General features: G+C 41.4%; 1 protein-coding gene across 6 annotated transcripts in view; it reads right to left on the bottom strand.

The window, feature by feature from the left end:
* Window positions 1–17,573, bottom strand: part of KIF16B (kinesin family member 16B) — a 635,015-nt gene that overhangs the window by 205,927 nt on the left and 411,515 nt on the right. For all 6 annotated transcript variants that reach the window (XR_011019462.1, XM_068232451.1, XM_068232454.1 and 3 more), the window contains one exon: window positions 1,845–3,173. Coding sequence is in view for 5 of the 6 variants with exons in the window: in XM_068232451.1 (XP_068088552.1) it covers window positions 1,845–3,173 (1,329 nt within the window). In the remaining variant the exon portion in view is untranslated. The remainder of the gene's footprint in view (window positions 1–1,844; window positions 3,174–17,573) is intronic.

The following is a 17,573-nucleotide window of genomic DNA, read 5'->3' as shown; positions in this document are numbered from 1 at the left end:
ATGCTACTGCTGTAGCATGCACCACTAACTTACTCACACTCCCCCCAAAACTAACAGCCGCTCCATTTGTCCCACCCTGGATCCTGTCAAGTCCAGTGACTTTGTAGGACGAGATCTCTGCATTTTGATTGGCCCAAAAGGCTGCCTGTCACTTGACAGGCAGCCTATTGGGCCAAAGTGCGGGGATCTCATCCTATAAAGTGAATAAACCCCCAAGTCAGCTGGCTAATTGCACAAGCTGTTTGTCAGTATTTCTCTTGTCTGGCTCTCAGGGAAATTGCTGATGTTGCTGAAACTCAAGAGAAGCTGAAGACGTGTCTGACACTTCCACTGCCCAGCAGATCAACTGTATACACATCACCATGGCAACAGGGACATGAGCCCTCTGCTTCGCATGCGCACTGTGCCAGGTTGATACATATTGTATGGCTCTCACAGAATTACATTTTAAAATATGTGGCGTTTATGGCCCTCTTAGCCAAAAAGGTTCCTGATCCCTGCTGAAGGGGAACATGGAATGGGAATAAACAAGGAAGCTGATGCAAAAAAAAAAAAAAATTCAATTCTAAAGATCATGTCTCCTGCAAAATAAGTCCCCACTTCCCATGCTAATATATGATTTTTTTATGTAGGGGCTTTCATGAGATCCAAAAAGAACTTAAAGGGTTTCTCCGGGAAAAAAATCCTATCTCTGATGTTCAAACACACACAAATTACATAAAATTGGTGTACGTGGATTACTGCACAATATAGAGCTTAAAAAAATAAGCCTAAACATACTAGGGACTCTTAAAAGCAGGCCCACTGACAGTAATAGAATATTATCGCTATTCCAATTGGCCAGGATAACATTCAGTACAATGTTATGATTAGTAATTGCTTTTATGCTATCTAGACATTTTGAGGCAAAGATTGCTAGATAAATGCCCCGTCACTTGATTTCTTCCTCATCTTCTAGCCTTAATATGGACACACTCATCTAGACAATCTTACCAGTGTCTAAACAAGTCTATTTACTACACATCCCCTGCAAGGTATAAATCCTTTAGTGTTTGTTGGATTATAATTAGCTCAGTGAATAGAGATGTGATAAACAGGACAAACAGTGGGAAAGAAGAGACGAATTGGAAAGAGCTGAACTCACCGTCAGTTTAGCTGACTTGTGTGTTTGTTTGCATGATATCATGAGGTCAGTGTCCCAGAAGATGAAAATGAGTTGAAGTTACCCGGGGCTTCTAATGGCCCCCCACAGACATGATGTGCCCGCGCAGCCACTCCCCAATGCTCTGGCCCCGCCTCCGGTTCACTTCTGGAATTTCAGACTTTAAAGTCTGAAAACCACTGCGCCTGTGTTGCCATGTCCTCAATCCCGCTGACGTCACCAGGAGCGTACTGCGCAGGCCCAGTATGGTCTGTGCCTACGCCATGCGCTCCTGGTGACATCAGGGGAAGCGAGGACATGGCAACGTAGGCGTAGTGGTTTTCAGTCTGAACTTCCAGAAGTGAACCGGAGGCGGAGCCGGAGCATCGGTGAGTGGCTGCGCGGGCAAAGGATGTCTGTGGGGGACCATTAGAAGCCCCAGGTAAGTTCAACTCATTTTCCCCCGACCCTCCTACAGTATCCCTTTAATAACATTTTTTTCTCCCCTTTTACAAGACACTAAAATTTAGTAATCCTGTATGTCTATAGCAGAAAGCCATAAAAAAATTGTTTGTTAATTTCATATTTAAGTAACTAGTTCTCATAAGTGTTTGTTCAATTAACTCAATGGTGGATTGTTACCTCAAATATATCCACAGGGTAAAAAAAAAACCAAAGCCCAAAACAAAAAGCTGATGCTTACCGCTCTCTGTCTTGCTCCAAAGCTTTCTGTTCAGCTTCTAAACTTGCCTGAAGACCAGCCTGTTCCTGGGTGTTGTCCATTGCAGCTAATTTTCGCTTTTGTTCTTCTATTTCCACATCTATTGTGGATTGTCTCTGTAATGCGGAATGTCTACGTTCCAGTTTAGCAACTGCTTGCTCTAAGGCCTCTCTTTGCTGCTTTTCCCTCGATTCCAGTATTTCTTTCTCCTTTTTCCTAACTTTCTCTTCTTGGCGAGCAATGTTAGCTGTAAACTCAAAGGTTTCCTGAAGCTGCTGTAGTTGGTCACTACTAGCTCGAAACTGTGCAAGCTGATCAGCTTTTTCTTCAATTTCTTTCTCAATTTGATATAAAGTTTTGTCTAACCCTAGAAGATCACTGTCCAATATCTCCGAAGCTCTCTGTTTTTCTTCCAGAAGTGCAGGCAACTGGTTCTGTTTTATGTATTGAAGCTGCCTCTCCTTACAATGCAGACGGTGTTCGGTTTGCTTTAACATATCAACATCATCCATCAGTGGTGTTGAGGCTAGAGAACAATTGTCTCCATTTATGAGATTTAATCGACCTAGAATGTCCAGGTCAGCAATTATTTCCATCTCCAAGCAATCTTTTTGCTGATTTAAATTACCCATCAAATTAGATAATTGTTCTACTTGCATTTTTTTAAACTCTGTGTACTTAGTTGTTGCTTTTTCAACCTCATCTGGATCCTCTTCACCTTCTGACCTGGCTTCCTTGGCTCGTAAAAGATCTTCCCGTACATCTTCAAGAACCTGGATTTCCTCTTCTAATCTTAAGAAATCTCCTCTTTTAAGAAGCTGGATCATCTCTTGTTTTTCTCTAAGTTGTTCCTCAAGGCGAATTACTATCTTCAATTGTTCTCTCTCTTGCTCTTCCAGTCTTCTCTTCTCCATTTCTAATTTCATATATTGTTCATCCTTTTCTTTTTTAAGCTTTTCTAGTTCTTTAAAGATTTCCATTTTCTCAGCTTTTTCTGTGCTGTGAAGCTCATGTAGCCTCTCAAGTTCTTGCTGGACCTTCGCAAAACTTTCTTCTTCCTGCTTTCTCTTTTGACGTTCTATCTCTGTTTGCTCCCGCATTCTCTCTTCCTCAAATTTCTCCTTCTCCGCCAAAAGATCTTTCAATCTAATTTCAATGTCCAAGCTTCTCCTCTTCAGGCTCTCCTCTTGCTTACGGATGTGTAACTGAACAATCTCTGTTTCTTTACGCTGAGATTCTACCTCCATTTGCATTTTCTCTAGTTCAGCTTTTTCTGATCTCTGCTTTTCTTCCATCTCCTTTATCATTTTCCTAAAAAAACAACAACAAACATATTATGTAAAACTTATATGCAACTTCATTGGATTGGTATTGGTATTTTTGTAGTTAGTGGGATGTGTGCGCTGCTCGTCCTGCAAGGTGCTGTCACTATATTGTAAGCTAGGACCAGTTTTGCGGTGTAGCTCTAGTAGGTAACCAGAGACTAATATTGGGGGCTATTCATCTAATAGTAGTCTATCTACAGGAACTTATAGCCATGAAACTTAGTGAAAACCTGGAACTGAGCTCAGAAGACTGATGGTGCTTGCAGTGGAAATAGCCGTTCTGAGGCTGGCAATGTAAAAACAGTATATAATATCTGAACAATATGGTAATTTTCAATATTAGATAAAGCTTCACGTTAAAGGGTACCTGTGGTCAAAGTGTCCACAATAAAGCATCCATTGTCATATTCTCCAAAAGAAGTGCGCAATATAAAGTTTTTTCATTTTTGTAAACCTAACCCTTCTACCCTCTCATACGGTCACATCTGCAGTGCAAATTAAACTATAGTTTATTGCACTTTCTGCCTACTTGTTCAGTTCTGAAGACTATCTGATGACTTGGTGTGGCTTGGGTGTCAAATCCCGATAAGAAGTGATGTTGTTTTCATAGGTGCATCTCCTCAGTTGATCACCTAATGCAAACTACTCCCCTTTTTTACTTCTCCACTTCACAAACTGGTTTCTGCTTCTTAAAATGTAAAGGACACCTGAAATGAGGGGGAAATGAAGGGGATATGAAGGCTGCCACGTTTAAAAACAATAACGTTTTCCTGGTGTCCTACTAATCTTTCATGCATCATTAGTATCTGTGTCAAACACCTGAAATAAACATGTGCAATTCAGACTTCAGTCAGGGACATCTGATCTGCATGCTTGTTCAGGTTCTATAGGTATAAATATTAGAGGCAAAGGGTCAGTAGAACAGCCACACAATTTGCATTGTTTAAAAGGAAATAAATATGTCAGCCTCCATATCTCCATTCAGATGTCCATTGAGACCCAGTTGGGAAACTTATATGTGTTATTTAGGAGCAGCAGTAGGACCATCAATAGTTGAGGACCTCCAAATTCTAATCTTCCCTCTCTCCGATACAAAGGTCCACCCTCCAGATCGGGTGTTTTTGTGGCTACACTTGTTACATACTTACGTAGTCATTTGGGTTGAAAAAAAGACATACATCCATTGAGTTCGACCAGAAAGTAAGGTACAACACTAGCCTGGACTCTAACATATCACTGCTCATCCAGAGGGAAGTGAAAACCCTTACAAGGAATGGTCTAATTAGCCCCAAAAAGAAAAAATGCCTTCAAATGGCAGTTGGATAAAATCTCCAGATCAAAACCACCTAGAATTACCTAGTAATTATAGCCATGGATGTCTTTCAGCGCAAGGAGAACATTTAAGCACCCCCCCATGCAGATACAGAATTTGCCATAACTACTGCTTGTGGTAATACATTCCACATTTTAATCACTCTTATGGTAAAAACCACTTTCCTAAATAAATGGCTAAAACTATTTTCCTCCATGTGCAGATCATTTCCCTTTTGGACAAGCCTAGGGACAAAAAGCTAATCTGCCAAGCTTTTATATTGCCCTCTGATGTATTTATACATGTTCATTAGATCTCTTCTAAGGCGTCTTTTCTCCAGAAAAAATAAGCCCAGTTTATCTAACCTTTCCTGGTAAAGAAGACCTTCCATCTCTCTATTCAGTTGTGTTGCCCGTCTCTCCACCTGCGCTAAAACTGCCGTGCCCCTTTTGTTATGCGGTGCCCAGAACTGAATTCCGTATTCCAGATGTGGCCTTACTAGAGAGGTAAACAAAGGCAGTGTTATGGTAGCATCCCGGGTTTTTATCTCCCTTTTAATGCATCCCAAAATTGTATTTGCTTGAGCTACAGATGCTTTGCACTGAATACGATTATTTCACTTCCTAAGTCCTCCCCCAAGTTTGATGTCTTTATCTGTATCACGTTTATTTTGTTATGGTACCAGAGCATTGGTACAAACAAAATACATAACTTTATATTTTTCAACATTGAATGTCAACTGCCATTTATGTGCCGATACAGCCATTCTATACAGATAATTTTGCAATATGTCACCATCTTCCTGAGAGTTAATAATTCTACACTTTTTTTTTAATCTGCAAAAATAGCAACATTACTTTCTATTTCATCTATTAGGGTGTGAAGATCCTGTTGGCCACAATTGACCTTTGCAAGATGCCCCCCAGCCTGTTGGGGGGGTTACCAAGGGAAAGGGGTGTGAACATTGGGGGCACCATCAACCTTTTGCTTTGAAATGACTGGAGACCCACAGGAAAACTCAGTAGAAGCAACAGGGATGAGCTGATGTGGAAATTCCTTGGAACTCTCCAGTAAGAATCTTTGCCTGAGACACAAGAATAGGCTGCCACTCAAGGAGCAATTAGAATAAGCCACCGTATGGTACACCAGCAGCTGCTTATTTGTAGGCAACTAAAAATTCAATTAAAGGGGAACTTCATCCTAAACAAACATACTGTCATTAAGTTACATTAGCTATATTAATTAAAATAGATAGGTAATATAATCTATTACCCACCCAGTTTTAAAAGAACAGGCAAATGTTTGTGATTTCATGGGGGCAGCCATCTTTTTGGTTGAAAGGAGGTGACAGGGAGCCTGATACACAGTTCCAACTGTCCTGTGTCTTGATCCCCCTCCCAGCTGCACACACTAGACTTCAAATCTCGAATTAAAAAAAAAAAAAAATTCCACCAAAACAGCAGAACGAGAACAATAATATCAGAGATCCCATCATGCTTTGCACAGCATCAGGGGAAAAATGCCAGGGCAGTTTTCTTCTGTGCAGCTAGAAATGAGGCTTGGGTAAGCAAAACAGAGTTCTGATGCTGTTAAACTATTAAAGAAACACCAGGCCATTTCAGTGCTGCTGAGTACATTTTTATTCTGGAGGTTTACTTTAAGACATTTTGTGAAAAGGGTACTGCATTTTCCATATTATAATAAAAAAAAACTAGACAGCACCAACCGCCATTATTTATAACCACACTCACTAATCATTTGATAGGCTAAAAGGTTGTTTTTTGTATAGATATACATATGCACAAAGGTAGATACTCGTTGTTTGTCAATTGGAAACAGCTGCTATTTCCCCCAGTGCATCAAGGCTCCCTCAGTGAGATGTCAGTACCTAGGTCCTGACATCACACTGTGGGAGGGGTTTCACCACAATATCAGCCATACAGACGTCACTGATGATCTATTTGAGAAAAGGTAACGATTTCTTGTGGGGAAAAGGGGTATCAGCTACTGATTGGGATGAAGATCAATTCTTAGTTACAGTTCCTCTTTAAGTTCCAGTGATCTGAATGTGATTTCTGGTGAGCCTAGTAATGTATGAACAATCCCCATTTCAAATCCAACCTCTCTTGCTCATTGGTTATAACAGACTTATAATCATTACTGTTGATTTATAAAGCGCCAGCATATTCCGTGTTATGATAGGAACAGAAAAATGGAGGCACTGTTGAAGCAGAAAAATGGTACCTTTAATCCACGGTGGAACAGACAACGGGGTTCACAGTGGGGGTGAGGGGGTGCCTGACAGCTGTTTCGCTAAGAAAGCTTCTTCAGAGGCAAATAAAGAACAACATGACCCAAGTATCATCTGGTATTTAAATCGTTTCACTCACCGCCATTTCGGCCAGGTACACCGCCCACAAACTGCTGCCGCGACGTCCGGCATAATGGCTCCGCCCATTGGAAGTGACGTGTGCGCTAGCTCTAACCAATAGGTGAGCAGCGGGTCTCCCCGCGTGTTGCGCATCATCATCTTCCGGGTCTGGCGTCACTGCCTGCCCGTCATTGGCCTGCATAAACAGGGGTGTTACCATGGAGATCATCAACTCGTACACCAGTATATACAAGGGGACACAATCGTCCAAACTATCACAGATAAACATTTAGAGATTAAAACGAAATACATCCTAAAAAGAGAAAGCTTGATATCAAGCTTTCTCTTTTTAGGATGTATTTCGTTTTAATCTCTAAATGTTTATCTGTGATAGTTTGGACGATTGTGTCCCCTTGTATATACTGGTGTACGAGTTGATGATCTCCATGGTAACACCCCTGTTTATGCAGGCCAATGACGGGCAGGCAGTGACGCCAGACCCGGAAGATGATGATGCGCAACACGCGGGGAGACCCGCTGCTCACCTATTGGTTAGAGCTAGCGCACACGTCACTTCCGATGGGCGGAGCCATTATGCCGGACGTCGCGGCAGCAGTTTGTGGGCGGTGTACCTGGCCGAAATGGCGGTGAGTGAAACGATTTAAATACCAGATGATACTTGGGTCATGTTGTTCTTTATTTGCCTCTGAAGAAGCTTTCTTAGCGAAACAGCTGTCAGGCACCCCCTCACCCCCACTGTGAACCCCGTTGTCTGTTCCACCGTGGATTAAAGGTACCATTTTTCTGCTTCAACAGTGCCTCCATTTTTCTGTTCCTATCATGCTAATGTATGTTCCTGAGAGCACGTCCTAGCTATTGGTACAGGATCCGGTGTACTCATTGCCTCTGGTTCATCTGGTGCCAGTCTTTCGTCTTCCCCATTTTATATTCCGTGTTATCCTTAAAATATAAGAAGCACTCTGCTTCCTAGCGGTCAATTCATGTTATGCTCCAGAATAATAATGATGATTGTACATGCACACAATAGTATTTGTTTACAAATATGAATGTGTAGCATTTATCTACACAAATTTTGTTGTTATGGTGCAGACTGTACAAGTGTGTAGGGAGCCTGGCTTAGGCCTCATTCACATTGGGTGCATTCAGAAACGTATTTAAGCACATGATGAAAAAATGCATGCATTGATGCGCGTTTAACGCGTTTTTTAAGTGCACCGTGGTGTTCTTTTTTTAAGCTGACCCATACATTTTACATGCGTTTAAACACACTTGAACACGTTTTTGTACAGCATGTTTTGCTTATTTGATGTAGCAGTTGTCAAAGATTTTGTTTTCATTTGAAAAGGTTTCTTTCTTTAATTAGGGGTAAAAAATTTATCTCCAAAGCACATTGGTATGCGCTTCTATGCGCTAAAAAAAAAGAGTACCCATTCACTTGCATTGCTGTGTGCTTTACAGTGCAATGCAAAGAAATGCACGCAACACCACGTTTCTCAAACGGACAGTAACAAAGTGCATAGATTTGAACGTGGAAAAAGCTGTACCTAGCGAAGTGCATAGTGCAATGTGCTGTAAAAAGTGTACAGCAACATCTCTAGTGTGAACGAGGCCTTAGAAGTAATGGTGATTAGATAAAAGTTCAGGAGATGAAACAGGGACAAATCTTTATCGTTAATGACCGTAAAATGACACAAGTTCTCTCCCCCCCCCCCCCCCCCCCAAAAAAAAAAAAACTACCAAAAACACCGTATAATGTTCTTGAAGAGCATTGACAGATCTCAATCTCCAGATTTCACTTCTAATCCCTCATTGTCACTTCTCAGATCTTGCTCATCAATTTAGGAGACAGCAACATGACTGATAGATTTATCGGTCTGCAGCTGAAACCTAGTGATGCCCTGACTGGGACAGTGAGCCTCGAGTACAAGATAATATCTATATTTCTAAAGGTGCCCATACACTGAGCCGATTAGCGGCCGATCGATCATACAAAATGGATCGATCGATCGATAGATCGTTCGCATATCGATTGATCGTTCGCAAATCGATTGACCAATTGATCATTTAAGGTCGATTTCATTCAATCTGACATGCTGGAAAATCTAGGTCGATCTGTTGAGATTGCTTATCATTTTGCATTGGACCTAATGGAAATCTGATGGCAAAAAAAATGCCATCAGATCAATTTTCAATAGATTTCATACTGAAATCTATTGGAAATCTGTTCCTAGTAAAAAAAATTCCTAAACACATCAGATAGATCAGAAATTTATCTGATGATCTATCTGCTGCTAATTTAGCGAGTGTATGGCCTGCTTAACACTGTTAATGGAGACAGAGCAAGAAAAGAAAGGAGGCAGTAATGGCTTCTGTAACCAACAGTAATCTGAACAAAGGTTTGACTGAATACATCCATGATTAAAGAGGAACTGTAACCAAGGATTGAACTTCATTCCAAATAGATCATCGGGGAGAGGGGGGGGGGGGGATCTGTATGGCTGATATTGTGCTGAAACACCTCCCACAAATAATAACTCAAATGTGTGGCAAGCAATGTTACAGTCATAAAGAATAACATTACCTCCCCCCCCAATAGGGGTAGTGATGCCACCATCATTTATTTGTTTACTATTTCAGACAACTCAGTAGTAATATGAACCCTAAAAATCAACAGACATATTGCTCTAAATGAACATGGATATAGACATACATTATTCAAATGATGGTAGATTATGTGGATAATGTCCTGATACCGATCATTTACATCAGTGCTGTCCAACTCCAGTGTTTGAGGGCCGGGGTCCTCACACATTTTTTCACAACTGGAGTTAAATGACCACTATCGCAAAAAAAGTAGGCAGTTAAAATCTAACAGAACCAACTGGTTTTCCGCCAGTCCATCTCTTCATGGGTGATTCTCAGGGTTTTCTTTCTTTTCAACAGCATTTCTTAAACAGCAGTTTAACTGCCAAAATAGTAAGATACCAGCCAGCCTCCCTACTCACTTACACACTATTTTGTCAGTTAAACTTTGCAACTGTGGTTCAGTAAATGCTGTTGAAAACAAAGAAAACCCTTAAATTCCCCCTTGAATAGATGGATTGGCCCAAAACCTGTCGGCTCTGTGTCATTTAACTGCCTACTTTTTTTGCGATAGTGGTCCTTTAATTGATGGGACTGAATCAAGAAAGGTGCAGTTCACTAAGTAGAACACATTTCTCAGTCCATCCTAAACACTGGCGTGGATATTGTCTGGAGTTGGACAGGACACGGTCTATCACCTTGCACCTCTAGACATTAGACAAGATTCCAGCAGAAATGTCTGCTATTGATTGTCACTAGCCTTGTACTGCTCTATGAAATACAAAGCAATGAGAACATTGCTCACATATGGCTATGGGCTGCAGCATTGCTTGCTCTCCTACCAGCACCACTCAACAAAATGCATTCCGGATGCATGTCTGACCCATATTATGATCAAATGACGCCATCGATGTTAATAGGTCTTAAATGTGATGAAGCACAATGCAAGTGCCACTGTGCACAACAACAATGATTTCCCACGTTTTCTGCACGTCTTATTCTGTGTTTTGCAAATGTTCTGTTTTTCTCCTTTGAATGTTTGCAATTTTCCATGAGTTTAGTATTCAATTATTTATAATTAACTTCAGATCCGGATGCAATTATCACGAAAGAAATGCAAATTTTCTGCATTTCCGTTTACTAAATGAGAATCGGACATGGGGAAAAAAGAAACTGCTGCTACTTAAAAATGTAGAAAAATCGCTAAATGCCCCCCAAAAAAGAAAGAAAGAAAATGCAAGACAAACAAGGCCATTGAAATACATTTTATGTGCAACAAAGGCCAATTCACATATGGTTAGCGGAAAAGGGGCCTGAAGGTGGCCACACACCATACAATTTTTTAAATATCTATTCAATTCAAGAAGAGTAATCCATTTTTCTGACTGATTGTAACAATTCAAAAATCTGACCAATGTACCACACACCTATGTTCAATTTTGTTTCCCAATTATGAATAAAATAATTGATAAGCTCATAAAGAATTGATTGGAACTGTACCCCAAGTAATTGACAATCCATCACACACCATACAATTCTTGATAAAGTTGGTTTGAAATTTCCAATCTCCAATAATCGAAAAAAAACCAAAAAAAAAAAACGGGAAATTCGATTGGATTCATCGACCAAAAACAAAGATAAGCTCTCGATTTTTCAGGAAAACCAATTGAAATTATTGAATTGGTGAAAAATTGGATCTTTTAATTGTATGGTGTGTGGCCACCTTTAGAGTGAGCCGTCACCACAATTTCTAAGGCGAATAAAAAGAGGAACTTTACTAAACATAACTTAATGAATAAGATTGCTTATTTTTACAATAATACAACTTTTTTCTTTATTATTAATGTTCTATTATTATTTTTTTAGCTGTACTACACACACAATTCATTATCTCAGAAGTGTATTTTTGCTTCAGGTTTGCTGTAACAGACAGACTACAGACTTGGGCCGGGGTGAGTGTTAGAATGTGACATTTAAAAAGTGCACACAGTTGGGATTTTATTTCAGGTGAAATATATGCATGTATGGAGAAATACTAGCTATAACATCTAACAAGGAATTCAAATTGACAACGGCGTCCCCTGAAACATGCTGAGATGCTACAAATGTCAACATGTATTGAATATGTGCTTTCCTGGCATGTTAAGCAGACTGCTCCATATCTCAGGGGGCTGGATGGTGTTTCTTTACATTCTTATAGCACTAGAAGAACAAGAGCACAAGTAGTCTTGCAATCTAAGCAGGAACATTTTTCAAGCTGACGAATGCTCCACTCTGAATTATTCAAATACATTCCAAGATATGCTTTTAAACTATTTTCCTGGCTGCTAAAACTCCAAAGTAAGGGTTGAAGAGAAGGGGGGGGGGGGGGGGGTCGGGGGTTCTCACACAAATTCCCAGATTTGCAAGTGCAAACTGACTGGCATATCTTTAGGTTTTCCATTAAAAAAAGGAGGACAGCCTTCTTTTGATTTGTGATATCGTGTCTTGCCTTGGAAACTACACACAGATTAAGGGCCTAATCTTGGAAATTGACAAACAGCACCAATTTCCTTGTGTCTTTCTGTTAAATTGCTTTGGTTTTCAGGGCCACACGGCTCCAGAGAGGGGAAGGTAAATTTCATGAATAATATTTCCAGACAGGGAAATGATGGCAAACTCAGTGTACACTTTAGGGAGACTATAAACAAAAACAACAACAAAAAAAAAACAAGAAAAAATAGTGCTGTCCTTTTTTTACAGTGGACCAAAGTCAGGCTTTTTTACATTTTTAAATAATCTGCCATTTTCTCTTACAAAATACATCTACAATATTTTAAATATTACAGAGGTGCTTCTTCAGCAGCCTGTGCTGAGATATTCTTATAATACGGTAATTCCTATATTGTATAGTACTTTTCTCCTGTCGGACTCAAAGTGCTTGTGAGGCAACCATAAGAGCGCATTCTGTAGGCAGTAGCAGTGTTAGGGAGTCTTGCCCAAGAAACGACTGAGATTTGAACCCAGGTCTCCTATGTCAGAGGCAGAGCCCTTAACCAGTACACTATTCAGCCAATTTGCAGATGAATGATAGGTCCATCACAAATTTTCTAAAAAGAAAGACTAAACAATCAACTTCTGCTTCCAGAGGTTTTCACCTAATATAACAAAAAAAATATAATAAAAAGAGAGGTAATTGCTTACCTCTCCAGAAGATACAGACACCAGTTCAACTGGAAAAAAGTTTTTATTCAAAAAGCAATCTGACAATGCGTTTCACGGGTAATGGCCCGCTTCCTCAGGTCAATACAAAATGCCTTGATAGCATAGGGGATAGAGTGTAGGAGCCTCTAAGCTGAACTGGTGTCTAGATTTTCTGGAGAGGTAAGCAATCACTTCTCTTTTTATTACAGGTAGTCCTCGGTCAACGAACGAGATAGGGACTGTCGGCTCGTTCTTAACTTGAATCCATCCTTAAGTCGGGACTACCTGTACTGCTGCCGGTTGTAATGCAGAGTAAGTGAAGCGGAAGGTAAATAGAGACATCTTACCTATTTCATGGCTGTAGCAGGTCCCAGCGTGCTGCCTGGCAGCTGAGCGGCCCGTCTTCTCGCTCTGTCCACTGTCCCCGCGGCGGCTTCTCATGCATCGTCGCATAATGCCGCATTAGCAGGCACTGCCATTAGGGGGCTTCTCCTGATTGCGTCATTATGCGACGCATGAGAAGCCGACAGTGAACGGAGCAAGGACGGTCAGCATGCATGGACCTTCTACAGCCATGGAATAGGTAAGATGTCCTCTATTTACCTTCCGCTGCGCTTACTCTGCATTAAAACCAGCAGCAGTACAGGTAGTCCCCGGCGGCGTGACGTCATCGCGGCGGGTCGTTTGTAAGTCGGTCGTTCGTAACCCGGGGACTACCTGTATATAAGGTTTTATTTGTATTTTAAAATACTTAAATAGAACACCCATTAGGCGCCTCCACCCACTACCAGTCAGACCTCCTTTGGAGGTAATGGCTTTGCAGTTTTTCTGGAAAGTCTATCATACTACAGGAGAGCGACCGTCCAGTATTCAGCAGGACCTGGAGTACTGAGTGGGGATGGTTAATTCCCTGCAGGCCTATACATTGGTTGCAGGAACTGCAACCCACTTTTGTGAGTCTATATCATTTTATCTGCCCTATACCTGATGATACTACACCATTGGGCTCCCGGTCTCTCACTACTTCTGACCTAGGTATTCTTGGCCCTTACAAGAATCACCAAAGAAAAAAAAAACCTATACCTTATAATTCTTGATTCATTTTTAAACCCAACCTGTATTTATTGCAGCACAATTTGTGGATATCAGGCCCAATATGAAGCAGAGCTGGATCCTCCGTAGGCAGTTGCCTAGGGCCTGGAGAGAGTTGAGCCCCTCCCCCCATAATATTACTAAAAAGCCAGGTGACCATCAGCGGTGGGCAAAAACTGCTATCTTGCCTAGGGCCCCATTTTATCTTAATCCTTTTCTGATGTGGAGCGATGAGGACATGAAGAGATACGATTACTGATAGTTTTCTAGAAAAACACGAATGCCAACTGAAAACAGAAGACAGGCTATTTCAGCACAAGCCATTACTGACCTTTAGCACTGCGCTTTACGTGCTGTGAGTGTTTCAATGTTACACGGCATAAGGCCAGCAAATACTTTCTTCACGTTGCTCAACGAAAAAAGGGCAAAGATTTAACAAGAGATTTCCAACAAGCTGCTAAATCTGTGCTGTAATGATTACTTCTTAAAGTTGGAACTATTTCTTTCACCAACTACCGGGCTGCATTGCCTAATCTTTGTCCAATCCTCACATCAGGCCATTGATTCTAAGTGGAATCCGGCTGTATTTGTCAGTGGTTTTAAAATGTTTATAGCTTGCTAAAAGCAGAAATAAAAGAGAGATTACATTCAGGTTGAGTTCTTTTGTGCTGTAACTATAAACTTTCAGCAAAGCAGTTGCACTGGGCACCACAAGATCGTGCTGATTGGCCTCGGTAATTGGGACTGTAGATACTAGCATGCTGTCAATAGTTCAGGAGGTCAAGAAGGTCAATTTAAGCTACAGTAAAGGTACAGTAAGTGTGTGGGTTTATTTATTGTTTGGGTTATTGCCAGATTAATCTAGGATAGTTCAGGCTAACGTTAGGTCACTGATGGAGATTATTTCACGCTAAGGTTAGCATGAAGACATAAAATGGTTAAGGTTGGTGGTGTGATCAGGCGATGGTTAGTGACAGTGAAAAGGTCAAAGTGTATCCCTATTTTCATTACAAAATGGTGCTGCACTGATCCTCAACTGTTCTACCATGTAATCTTACTGAAATTGCATTTTCAGTTCAGTCAGCTATGATTTTTGAGACATGCGAAATTAAAGAGGCCAGTGTTTACGCACTAGTTAGTCCAATTTTTTTTTTTTAATTTTAGCATACCTACTTCCCAATTCAGCTAGCCCTAGCATATATTTCGAGCATGCTCGAAATTTTAAGCCCTCCCCCTAAAATAAGCCCTAGCGGCAGTTAAAAAGGCGGAAAAGGCGGGGACACAGTGAAAAGCATTGGCGTAAGCGGCAGGGCTGTGGAGTCGGTCCAAAAATCCACCGACTCCGACTCCTCGACTCCTCTAATTTGCATATTACAATTTTGTTGATTAAAAGTATGTAACATGAAATTCGTCTCTTAATTGCCAACGCTTAGGAATTTTACAAGACAACTGAAGTGAGAAGGATATGTAGACTACTATATTTATTCCCTTTAGACTAAAACTAGTCCTTGGTAAGAGTACTTGTAAAAGGTACAAACCGGAACAAAGAACATCTATCAAGCCCTAGGCAATGTAAGTGTAGGTACATGTAAGAATGATGTGCAGGTACTCTGCAGGGGAATGAGGAGATTGTAAACAGACAACACCTCTGTGTTCAATGTGCACAGCATTCTCAGTGGATTCCCTGCAGCTCTGTGGGGAGTGCATATGTAGAGTATAGTACTACTGTGTAACAAAGTAAACCTGAGACAGATGAAATTAAAGTTTTATACATACCTGGGGCTTCCTTCAGCCGCCTTCAGGATAATCAGTCCCTCGTTGTTCTCCTCCACCACCTGGATCTTCTGCTATGAGCCCAGGTACTTGAGCCAGTCGGGCGTAGTGCGCATGCACACACTCCGCCGCCAGGAGCATACTACACCTGTGCAGCACTATTGCGCAGGTGCAGAATGTTCCTGGCTGTGGGATGGGCATGTGGCTGGACTGCGCTGACTGGCTGAATTACCAGGACTCATAGCAGAAGATCCGGGTGGTGGAGGACAGCAAGGGACTGATTAGCCTGAAGGGGCTGGAGGAAGCCCCAGGTATGTATAAAACTTTACTTTTCATCCGTCTCAGTTACCCTTTAATTTGTAGTCACCAAACCAAATTTTAACAACATATCAAATTATTTGATTTCATCAGCAAAGGGAGTGCATACATTTGCATAAATCAGCATCAATGCAGAATTATTTCCATCTCGTTGACCATCTCTATTAGTGACACAGCTACACATCAGGCTTTATTCTTACAGCATAGATGTTATTTAGTATATATAAGAGATTCCTGTGTACACATCATATATACAGTCACAATCAGATATGTATATCTGACCTTAAAAATACGGGGACTGCTTTATTGAAGCAGCACAAGTAATTAATTTTGATTGGTTTATTTCATTTTTGTGGACTAAGCACAGCTATTACTGTATATATACTGTATATATACATTATTTTTAATGACTATTATCTGAGAAATAGAACATTTTATCATATTTTCTATTTTAATTACAGTTACAAATTCATTAGGAATCGGAGTCGGTGCATTTTTCCCGACTCTGACTCCAGGCACCCAAAATTGCCCGACTCCACGACTCTGACTCCACGACTCCGACTCCACAGCCCTGGTAAGCGGGGGGATACAAGTGCCCGAAATCCCCCCTGCAGGACCCTCTGCTCCCAACCCCCTCCTCCAGAAAGTCTGGATCCCCAGCCCTTTCCTCTAGAAAGTCTAGATCCCCCTGCTGCATTGCCTGGTGGCATACTTTATACCTCAGACCAGCGTGACCTGCAGTTAAGGGCAGCTAGTGTTGCCCAGTAACGGCAGCCACTGTATGCAGGAAGTAAACAGAGACGCAGCTTCCTGTATACAGCGCCGTTACTGGGCAGCACTAGCTGCCTTTACTGCAGGTCACGCTGATCTGAGGTGTAATGTATGCCGTTGGACAGTGCAGCAGGGGTATCCAGACTTTCTGGAAGAGGGGGCCAGGAGCAGAGGAGGTAAAGCACCGGTGGCCGGGGCGAGAGGGAATGGGGAATCTGGCTATATACAAGGGGGATATTGCTATATACAAGGGAGATCTGGATAAATACACTGGCTATCTACAAGGGGATCTGGCCAGGGCTGTGGAGTTGGAGTTGAAGAGTTGGAGCAATTTAGGGTACCTGGAGTCGGAGTCAGTTGTTTCAATAAACTGAAGAGTCAGATGATTTTGGTTCCAATTCCATAAACCTGGTAAGAATTAGACCAAGGAGTCAGAGCAATTTTGGGTACCTGAAGTCGGAGTTGGTGGTTTCATGAAGTGAGGCATCGGAGTTGAATGATTTTTGTACCGACTCCACAGCCATGGATCTGGCTATATACACTGGCTATATAGGGGGATCTGGCTATATACAAGGGGGATCTGGCTATATACAAGGGAGATCTGGCTACCCACACAAAGTACAAGACCTTGCCGAAAATAAGCCCTAGTTCATCTTTTGAAGGAAAAATAAATATAAGACAGTGTCTTATTCTCGGGTAAACACAATATAGGTCAGTGTCCTTACAGATCATAGCAGTACCACGAAGACCAGCACACTCGATTCAAGTTGTAATTAAATCTTCTTGCTTTTATTGCAAAAGATCTCCACACAGTGTAATAAATAAATCACATGACCAACCAGTACAAGCTGCTGGCAGTAGATAGGAAACGGGGTTCCCATAGTCCATCAAATACGTGCTAGTAACTGGTCATATAAGCAGTATGAGGGCTGAAGTCTCAGTCCAAAGTTTTAATTCAAGGC

Source organism: Hyperolius riggenbachi, chromosome 4 (genome assembly GCF_040937935.1).
Source record: "Hyperolius riggenbachi isolate aHypRig1 chromosome 4, aHypRig1.pri, whole genome shotgun sequence".
NCBI classification, from domain to species: Eukaryota; Metazoa; Chordata; class Amphibia; order Anura; family Hyperoliidae; genus Hyperolius; species Hyperolius riggenbachi.
Note: the sequence above shows the minus strand (reverse complement) of the source record. Positions and strands in the feature narration are given on the sequence as shown.